The sequence below is a fragment of the Hyaena hyaena genome, unplaced genomic scaffold (genome assembly GCF_003009895.1).
Source record: "Hyaena hyaena isolate Hyena2069 unplaced genomic scaffold, ASM300989v1 scaffold_42, whole genome shotgun sequence".
NCBI classification, from domain to species: Eukaryota; Metazoa; Chordata; class Mammalia; order Carnivora; family Hyaenidae; genus Hyaena; species Hyaena hyaena.
In genome coordinates, this window is record NW_024080674.1 from 2,387,358 (window position 1) to 2,397,763 (window position 10,406).

General features: G+C 50.9%; 1 protein-coding gene across 3 annotated transcripts in view; it reads left to right on the forward strand.

The window, feature by feature from the left end:
- The first annotated feature begins 3,085 nt into the window (after nt 1–3,085).
- Nucleotides 3,086–10,406, forward strand: part of ZFP64 (ZFP64 zinc finger protein) — a 93,962-nt gene continuing 86,641 nt past the window's right edge. The window contains exons 1-2 of one of the 3 annotated variants that reach the window (XM_039229973.1): nt 3,086–3,437; nt 7,425–7,664. In XM_039229973.1, the coding sequence (XP_039085904.1) occupies nt 3,392–3,437; nt 7,425–7,664 (286 nt within the window). In that variant the 5' untranslated portion in view covers nt 3,086–3,391. The remainder of the gene's footprint in view (nt 3,438–7,424; nt 7,665–10,406) is intronic. The other 2 variants (XM_039229971.1, XM_039229972.1) reach the window with 2 other exon arrangements.

The window sequence follows — 10,406 nt, forward strand, 5'->3', positions numbered from 1 at the left end:
GAGCATAAGTAAAACATAAATAGGGGCGCCTGGGTGGCTCAGTCGGTTAAGCATCTGACTTCGGCTCAGGTCATGATCTAACCACTCATGAGTTCGAGCCCCGCGTTGGGCTCTGTGCTGACAGCCTGGAGCCTGCTTCGGATTCTATGACTCTCTCTTCTCTCTCTCTCTCTCTCTCTCTCTCTCTCTGTCTCTCCTCTGCTCATACTCTGTCTTTCACTGTCTCTCAAAAAATAAATAAACGTTTAAAAATTTAAAAAATTAATGATAGCTGAGATGTGTCGCCCAGTTATATGCGCCATGCACTATTGTAAGCCCGTTAGACATATCGACTGGCTTCCTCTGAAAAACAATTTAATGAAGTAGCTACTACGATTATCTCCACGTACAGAAAATTGAGACAAAGAGCAGTTGCCCAAGATCACCCAACTAGTTACGGCATAGCAGCTCCAGGATTTATATGGCCAGGGAACAGCCTGTCTCTCCAGGACCTACAGACTGAATTCACCCCCAGTTGGTAAGGTCCAGGCTTTTATGTCAGTAAGAATTACCTGCGGCACTTGTGAAATGCACGCAAATTACCAGTTCTTGCCCTAGGAAATTCTGCAGCAGGTCTAGATTGGGACTTGAGAATTTGGGCTTTCCCAAGCCGTCTCTCTAGATGTTTCTTCTCTGCAGGCAAATATGAAGACTACTACTCTCAACAAAATGAATCCATGGCAACAGGCGTCAGAGGGGCGCTTACCTCTCTGGGTTTGAGGGGCTGGAGAAGCATTGACTGGGACGGGTCCTCAGGCTGGAAATCATCTGTAGCTTGATCCACATGGGGCTGACTGAGGTGTGCACCTCGGAGCACATTTATCAAGCATTTGAAAATAAACAGCGCCCTAAGCGGCAGTGCCTTTCTGGGTCATGTTAGCGAGGAATAGGTATAACCAAGGGGGTGGGAGAATGCCAAGAGGAACAGGTGTTTCAGATAGGAGACAGGAAAAATCGCCCTAGTTAGGGGACATTCCATTCGGCCTTGGCCTTGGATAACCGAAAGAATACAGTCCTGCAAGAGACTGGGAAAAGCAATCGAGACAGAGGGTGGAGCAGATGCAGGGGCCCCGGTGGGGGGGGGGGGGGGGGGCAGGAAGGCAGGTGGCACTGGCCTGAGCAAAGCAGGGGGAGAGTGGTAAGATGTGCATGGGGGGAGGGGAGACGGGATTGGTCAATTCACGTCCAGCTCATTCCTGCCTCAGGGCTCTAGCTTCCACTAATTTGGGCTGGAATTGCACCCACCCCCCTCCACCGCCTATAGATATTACCTGCTCTCTGACTATTTCCTACTCAGAGAGGCCTTCCCTGACCATTCCTGCAGCCATGATCACAGCCCTCATTTTAGGTCTTCTGAGACCTTATCACTGGTAAGAAATTACACTGCTGATGTGACTATTTAGTGTTGACTAAATCACTGGCCACTCGCCAAGTTCTATGAGAGCAGGTACCCAATCACTTGGACCGCCCATGTACCTCCAGGGGTTAGCCCGGGGTCTCGCACATTGCACGTATACAGAAATAATTGTTGGAGGAATGAACAAATCCTTAAAGGAAGCAGCAGCGGAAATTCCATTAGTTACACAGTCATGTTTACCGAGAACCTACTATGTGCCAGGAAGTAGGCTAAGTCGCTGGGGATACATGTATCAGTGAAGCAAAGAGATTTTTTTCATCTTCTTTTTTTAGTGTTTTATTTATTTCTGAGAGAAAGAGAAACACAGCATGAGCAGGGGAGGGGCAGAGAGAGAGGGAGACACAGAATCTGAAACAGGCTCCAGGCTCTGAGCTGTCAGCACAGAGCCCGACGCGGGGCTCGAACCCACGAACCGTGAGATCATGACCTGAGCGGAAGTGGGACGCTTAACCGACTGAGCCACCCAGGTGCCCCTGAAAGAGATTTTTTTTAACACCACTTTCTTGGGAACTTCTGAATGTGTAAGGGCGAATACACAAGTAAATTGTGTATCTCGTAGGTCGGCCGATCCATGGATGGATAGATCTACTACAGCTACATCATGCTGAATGCAGTAAGTTCTGAGAAGAAAGAAAAGGCAGACCAGAGAGAGACAGGGAGCGGTTGGGTGTGGGAAGAGGAAACTAGCCAAGGGGGCGTCTGGGGGGCTCAGTGGTGAATTCAGCTCAGGTAATGACCTCACGGTTTGTGAGTTCAAGCCCCCCAATGGGGCTCTGTGCTGACAGCTCAGAGCCTGGAGCCTGCTTCGGAGTCTGTGTCTCCGTCTCTCTGCTCACCCCCCCCCCATTCACACACTCTTTCTTTCAAAAAGTAAATAAACATTAATAAATAAATAAATAAATAGAATGGGTTAGCCAAGACCGGCCTCTCCAAGAATGTGAATTTGAATCAAGACCCGAAGGTAGTAGGGAGGGTGGCGGGTGGATCCAGAGGGGCCAGTAGCGCAGGAGACTGGAGACTGAGCCCCTGAAGCCGGAGGGAAGGAGAGACTTGTAGACGAGGTCCGCCAAGCGGGTAGAGACCAGGGAGGGCAGTGTGGACGAACAGCTGGGACTTCACTCGTAAACTTGGAAACGCTCGTTCTCGGACCTCCCACCGGACTGACTGAATGAGAAACCCTGGGGGGGGACCTGACAGTCACTGTTCTGCGAGGCCGCCGGCGACAGTGCGCGACACAGCGGGCCGAACCCCGGCGCGGGGGGCCTTCGGCGTCTGATCCCAGTTGTTACTCTTGGGATCCACGTGATCACGGTCCTCGGTGTCTCACTAGCTGGGCAGGGGACCCGCCCAGCGCGTCGCTGATTTGCCGGGCGCTGACGCTCAGCTGGGGTTCCTCCCGAGCCCGCCGCGCCCCGCGCACCCACCCCCCAACGCAGCCTGACGCCGTCCTCTCTGCAGAGCACCCCGGTGACCCGGGGGGGACGCCTTGGGGACCAGACGCCCACGGCGGCAGGTGCAAAGGCGACCGGGCCGGGAAGGCCAAACGCCTCGGCCAAGTCCGCCGGGGGTCGGGCCAGGGGCCGGCGGCGGCCGGCGTGGGGGCGCCTCCCTCGCCACCCGCGCGGACGCTCGCGCGCGGCCCCGGCCCCGGGGGATTCCGCGCTGCGGGGCCGGGCGGCCCGGGCCTCGGGATTGGCCCGCAGCTTCCCCCGGGAGCCGCCGATGCGCAGCCAGGCTGGGGCGGCCGGGCCCGGCCAGCGCCCTCTAGGCAGCGGAAGTGGAGCTTGCTTTACATCCGTCCTCCCCGCCTGGCGGAGTTGGGAGAAGGAAGGCTGGGGGGTGTGGAAAAATAAAAGGAAAAGTGCTTGCACCATGTAGATCAGCGCCCCCCGCCCCTGGCACCCCGGCCGGCCGGGGACCTCCCAGTCTGCGGCCATGAACGCGAGCAGCGAGGGCGAGAGCTTCCCGGGCTCGGTGCAAAGTAAGTGCTTTTCCGGGCGCAGTGCGCGCTCCGGGGCCCAGTGCGCGCTCCGGGGCCCGGGCCCAGGCACGTCTGCGACGCAGCGAGCAGGCCCGGGGCCCCGAAATCGGGGTGACGGCGCGGAGCCGGCGTCTCGGGCACCGCGGCGGGCGCGCCGGGCAGGGGGCGCCGGAGTGGGCCTGGGATGGGAGCACCCAACCCGGTGGATGGCGGGGGGCGCTCTCCAGCCCGGCAAGACCCTGGGAAGGGAACGGTGGGGGAGGGCACGCCGTTCAGACAATCGCCACCCCCTCGGGGGATTCCCCGCCCCCCCCCCCGGCGGAGTTTGGGGGAGGGGGTTGGGGGGTAACTGCGATTCCGCTGATGGGAAAACTTCTGCCTTGGTGGCTCCGAATCACTGAAGTCCGGGGACCCGAGGGTCGCATGCGGTCTGGCGGGCTGGGCTGGCCGCCGCACTGCAAAGCCTTTCCCACGTTAAAGGTGGAGGTCTGAATGGGGAATGGGGCGGTGGTCGCTTTCTTTGAGTTTGGGGTTCATTTTAATTTTCCTGCTGGGGACAGCGTCCTAACTCACGTACATGATGTCTCCGCCGCATCGTTTCCCCAAAGTGCGGTCCGGAGCCGGAGCGCAAACCAGCCGCCTGGCAGCGCGAGCGCGTATTTAAAAAAAGAAAAAAGAAACAAGCTGGCTGCGCCCCACCCGTTAGATGGGGGACGTGGGGGAGGGGATCCGTGGCCTTACCCAGAGCGGTTCGGACGCACGCAGCCTCGAGAACCAGCCTCCCGCTCAGGGCTTTGTAGGCATCTGGCGCATAGTAGGCGCTTAGCTTAGCCGTTTTAGACACATTGAGTCCCAAACTTGGCCGGATAATCCTTGCATAACTTGGGAAAAGCACAGATTTCTCTGAACACCAGCCCCTTCTGCACCCTACCTCCATTATGACTCAGTATCTCCAAAGTGGGGTTCAGATATGTCCATGTTTAACACCCCCACGCCCCACACACACACCCCCCCCCCCACACTCCCAGATTATTCTGATGCTGAGACAGGTTTGGAGAACAGAGCGAAGATAAAGGGAATATCTTTCTTGTTGCTGTTGAGCGGTACCCACGCCCCGTGGTTTTTATTTGGCCTGTTGATTCTCACTGCAAATGCAGGGGGTGAGGCATATTTTATCATTCCCAGAGGGGTGTACGCTCACATTCAAATGGGGTGTCTTAGGAACCCCCCAGGCTCATGCTGGGGGATGGGGACCCTGTGCTGGGCTTTTACAAGCACTATCTCATTCAGTCCTCGTAACCATTCTAGGCAACAGAAACTTCCCATTTTACGGATGAGAGAGACCAAGCCCAAGTCACTGTAAATCAGTGTCAGGATTCTAAGGAAAGTCTAGATCATTACTTGCACGCTTTGCCACAGCCTGGAGACATTATTATTAAAACCCTTTCATACTGGGTATCAGTCTTGTTTGATCATTAAGGAATCACTGATGCAAGTCGTTTCATTTCCTGGTTCCTTGTTTTCTTGAGTCTCATGGGCACCTCAGCTATAGGGAGGCAGCGTCCGGAGGAATAGAAAAAGCTTCATTCCTCCCGTCCGCTGATTTTGATGTACTTACACGCACGGGGCACTCTGCAAGACGGCTTATAAAACGTGACAACTCAGGGGCGCCTGGGTGGCTCCGTCGATTGGGTGTCCAGCTCTTGAGTTCAGCTCAGGTCACGATCTCACAGTTCGTGAGTTCCAGCCCCACGTCTGACTCCGTGCTGACAGCGCGGAGCCCGCCTGGGATTCTGTGTCTCCCTCTCTCTCTTCCCCTCTGCCGCTTGTGTGCTCTCGCTCGCTCTCTCTCTCTCTCTCTCTCTCAAAATAAATAAATAAACCTAAAAGAATTCTTTTGAGAAAAAAAGGTGGCAATACAGCCCAGACTCTCTGTTCTTAGCAAGTCAACCAAATTGTATTTCCACACAGAGGTTACTTGCCTTTGCTCAACTTGGGGAAAAATGGAACATAATGTAATTAATTATAAATTTTCAGAAAGTTATGATGCATATGTACCAACCATATATGCACAAAGGTAGTATGACTTAGACTTGAGGAAAATTAGAAATAATATAAAGACCTTATAAGTACTGAGGCTATGATGCACAGATAACATTCGATAGTGTGCTGTTAAATAATTAGATTTATAAAAAATTTTACGGATCTAGCCATAATGCTTATGCGATATTATGTGGGGGAAAGACTGATTTTACAGTACATTGTGATCTTAATGTTTAAGCGTTAAGAAAATAAATGGAATGGGGCGCCTGGGTGGCTTAGTCGGTTAAGCGTCTGACTTTCGCTTGGGTCATGATCTCGCGGTTCGTGGGTTCAAGCCCCGCGTCAGGCTCTGTGCTGACTGCCAGCTCAGAGCCTGAAGCCTATTTCAGAGTCTGTATCTCCCTCTCTCTCTGACCCTCCCCTGCTCACGCTGTCGCGCTCTCTCTCTCTCTCTCTCCTAGAAATAAATAAAAAATATTAAAAAAAATGAATGGAAGAAAATATTTTATAACATTCATGGCATCCATAAGTGGAAAGATTGTGAGTGCTTTTCCCTCCTGCTTCTTCTATTCCTAATTTTCTGTTATTAACATGAGTTTCCTTACAGTGAGGCAAAGAAAATTTTAAAAATAAAAATTAAGGTAGTCATATTAGAGACTCATTCATTGATTATATGTTTTTTTATATTTTTTAAGTTTTATTTATTTTGAGAGAAAGGAAAGAGAGAGCACTTGCATGCACGTGCACAAGTTGGGGAGGGGCAGAGAGAGAGAAATACACTGTCAGCACAGAGCTGGACACTGGGCTTAGACCCACAAACCTGTGAGATCATGACCCATGCCTAAGTTGGATGCTTAACTGTCTGAGCCACCCAGGCGCCCTGATTGTATTTCTTTATTTAGCAAACATTTACCTAGCACTTTATTTTTTAAAAAAATTTTTAATGTTTTATTTATTTCTGAGAGCGAGAGAGAGAGAGAGACAGCATGAGTGGTGGAAGGTTAGTGAGAGACACACAGAATCTGAAACAGGCTCCAGGCTCTGAGCTAGCTGTAAGCACAGAGCTCGACGCAGGGCTTGAACCCACGAACCGTGAGATCATGACCTGAGCCGAAGTCGGACGCCCAACCAACTAAGCCACCCAGGCGCCCCTACCTAGCACTTTCTTATACAGTGCCAGATATTGTGGGAAGTGCTTCACAAATGTTAACACACTACTAACTTTTGGGATCATTATGGTTGAGAAACAATATCCCTGTCAGTTAGGAATGAATTTTGGCTACAAGTAACAAACTGAACTATGCAAGCCTAATGAAAAGTCTGGGATTGGTTGATTTGGGGGATCCATGAAGTAAGGACGAGCATCTGTAGGGATCTTAGCATTTTCCTTATAGTAACAACATAGCCGCAGAAGCTCCTGGCATCACATCTGCATTCCAGGCCAGAAGAAGAGGGAACCAGTCCCAGCCATCACTAATCCCTTTTTATCATGAAAGCCAGATTTTCCCAGAAGTTCCCAAGTATGTAAGGGACCAAGATCACTTAGACTAGTAGGGCTCATGGATGGGGGAGAGGGGGGTGTAAAAGTGGAGGGGCTGGTTTTCATAATGACTGGGAAGTACATCTACGTTTTATTGGGATAGGACGCGGCTACTGGTCCTTCAAAGCACAAGCAGCCCTGCATATTGAAGATCTTTCTTGCATAAAATGCCACCAGGGCCCTACGGGCAGTGGTACATCAGGAGCCCCTGTCACTTGGGTCTGAAATGGCGCCGCTGGCTAGGACGACAGAGGGGAGCAGCACGGACATCGCGCCAGCCACTGGCCATCACTGCCGCCCTGTCCTTTTCTCCTACTGTGAATCTGGTCCGCGTTGCGGTTTTAAGCTGTTTGGAGTTAACTACACAATCAGTTAATCCGTGACTTTCCGTTTGTCCCGTGGAGTTTCAGGTAGCACAACGGTGCTGGTGGAGCTGACGCCCGACATCCACATCTGCGGCATCTGCAAGCAGCAGTTTAACAACCTGGATGCCTTCGTGGCGCACAAGCAAAGCGGCTGCCAGCTGACCGGCACGTCCGCGGCCGCCCCCAGCACCGTGCAGTTTGTGTCTGAAGAGACCGTGCCTGCTGCCCAGACTCAGACCGCCACCAGGACCATCACCTCCGAGACCCAGACGATCACAGGTACAGCTGGGGGGCGGGGGAGACGGGTCAGGTGGGCCTGCCTGGGTCCCGGGCACCTCCGTGGAACTTAGGAAAAATGTGGATTCCCAGGGTCCACCATGTGGGGTTACGGATTCCTTTGTTTTTAATGTTTATTTATTTTTGAGAGAGAGAGAGAGAGAGGAGAGGAGCAGAGAGAGAGGGAGGCACAGAATCCGAAGCAGGATCCAGGCTCTGAGCTGTAGAGCCCGATGTGGGGCTCGAACCCATAAGCAGTGAGATCATGACCTGAGCCGAAGTCGGATGCTTAACCCACTGAGCCACCCAAGTGCCCCATGGATTCTTTTTTTTTTAATGTGTTTTTTAAATTTATTTTTGAGAGAGAGAGAGAGAGAAAGAGAGAGAGACAGCGTGAGCAGGGGAGGGTCAGAGAGAGGAAGACACAGAGTCTGAAGCAGGCTCCAGGCTCCGAGCTGTCAGCACAGAGCCCGACGAGGGGCTCGAACCCACGAACCGTGAGATCATGACCTGAGCCGAAGTCAGACGCTTAACCGACTATGCCACCCAGGTGCCCCATGGATTCTTTTTTTTTTAATGTGTTTTTTAAATTTATTTTTGAGAGAGAGAGAGAGAGAAAGAGAGAGAGACAGCGTGAGCAGGGGAGGGTCAGAGAGAGGAAGACACAGAGTCTGAAGCAGGCTCCAGGCTCCGAGCTGTCAGCACAGAGCCCGACGAGGGGCTCGAACCCACAAACCGTGAGATCATGACCTGAGCCGAAGTCAGACGCTTAACCGACTATGCCACCCAGGTGCCCCACGGATTCATTATTTTTAACAAGCTCCACTGGGAAGCCAGCTGCCCATCCAGGTTTGGGAACTGCTGGGTGAAAACATTAAGTATTAGCAGTATAGATGTTGTCACAGGTTAAAACAGACAAAAACCAGATTCCTGAAACGAAAACCTATACGTATGAAAAAAACAAAAATACTTGCCGGAAATACATTGCATGGAAAAAAAGGTGGTTATTTGGGGTGGTGGGAGTATGTGTATGATCCCGGAATTTGCATTATTTTTATAAACGGACAAAAACCATAGGATTTGTTTTTTGTTTTTAATCTACCAGCAGCCATTGATGCCCGCCCTCCTCGGTGCCGTTGCCGGCCAGGGAGAGAGATAAGTTTATCCCAGCTCTTGGTTGTGTTCATTTGCTCCACCAACAATAAACTGCAGGGGCACCGGGGGGCTCAGTCAGTTAAGCAACCGACTCTTGATCTCAGCTCAGGTCTTGATGTCAGGGTCGTGAGTTCAAGCCCCACAATGGGCACCACGCTGGGCTTGACGCCTACTTAGAAAAAAAATGCATACGAACCCGAAATTGAAATGGACACAACGAAACCATAAAAGCTCTAGAGCAGATATCATACACACACAGATACACACTCACGTAAAAACACTCAGACGCAAACATGTGCCTGTACCTATACACTCTGTCTCAAGGGTCCAGACGGACAACTTTAAAAACATGAAGTCAGCCATTTATGAGGACATAGTACAAACACAGCTGTATCCTGTGGGGAAATAGAGAATGTGTTCCTTAGTTAAAAGCATTCGGGTTTTTAAATTCAAATATGTGGGGCGCCTGGCTGGCTCAGTTGTGGAACATGCAGCTCTTGATCTCAGGGTTGTGAGTTCGAGCCCCACATTGGGTATAGAGGTTACTTAAAAATAAAGACATAACATATATATACACACATATATGTAGGGGTGCCTGAGTGGCTCAGTAGGTTAAGTGTCCAATTCTTGGTTTCAGCTCAAGTTATGATCTCATGGTTCCGAGAGTTCAAGCCCCCTTTTGGGCTCTGCACTGATAGTGAGGAGCCTCCTTGGGATTCTCCCTCTGCCTCTCTCTCTCAACGTAACTAAATGCACTTAAATCTTCTAGCAAAAGAAAAAGAATGGTGTATGTGGCTACAAATAAAGTTACAGTTTTTCCAAATAAAGTTACAGTTTTAACTCAGTGGGTTAAGTAAAAATAATGTATAAAATTAAAGACCAACCTGGTGGGGGTTGGGGGGGAGAACTATTGCATAGATGACCAAGGCCTAATGTCCTTCGTGTATAAAGGACTCCTAAAATCAATAAAAGTAGAGAAAAAAAACCAAAGGGAAAAGTCAGCAAAGGGCAACAGATGGTATACAAACGTCCACTAACCATGAAGGATGCTCTGCCACCTTAGTAATTAAAGAAATGTAAGTGAAAAGAAAGGTTTAGGATGGGAAAGTGCTTTCATTTTCTATTGGGGGATATACATTCATCTAACCTGGGCCATTTTGTGATATCTTTTTTTTTTTATTTTTTTTTATTTAAAAAAAATTTTTTTAATGTTTTATTTATTTCTAGGAGAGAGAGAGAGACAGCGTGAGCAGGGGAGGGTCAGAGAGAGAGGGAGTCACAGACTCTGAAACAGGCTCCAGGCTCTGAGCTGGCAGTCAGCACAGAGCCCGACGCGGGGCTCGAACCCACGAACCGCGAGATCATGACCTAAGCGAAAGTCGGACGCTTAACTGACTAAGCCACCCAGGCGCCCCATTTTGTGATATCTTTTAAGTTGAACATCTTCAATTTAAAATCTTTCACATTTTAAAATGTACATGAACAGGGGTGCCTGGGTGGCTTAGTCGGTTAAGCGTCCGACTTTCGCTTAGGTCATGATCTCGCGGTTCGTGGGTTCGAGCCCCGCGTCGGGCTCTGTGCTGACTGCCA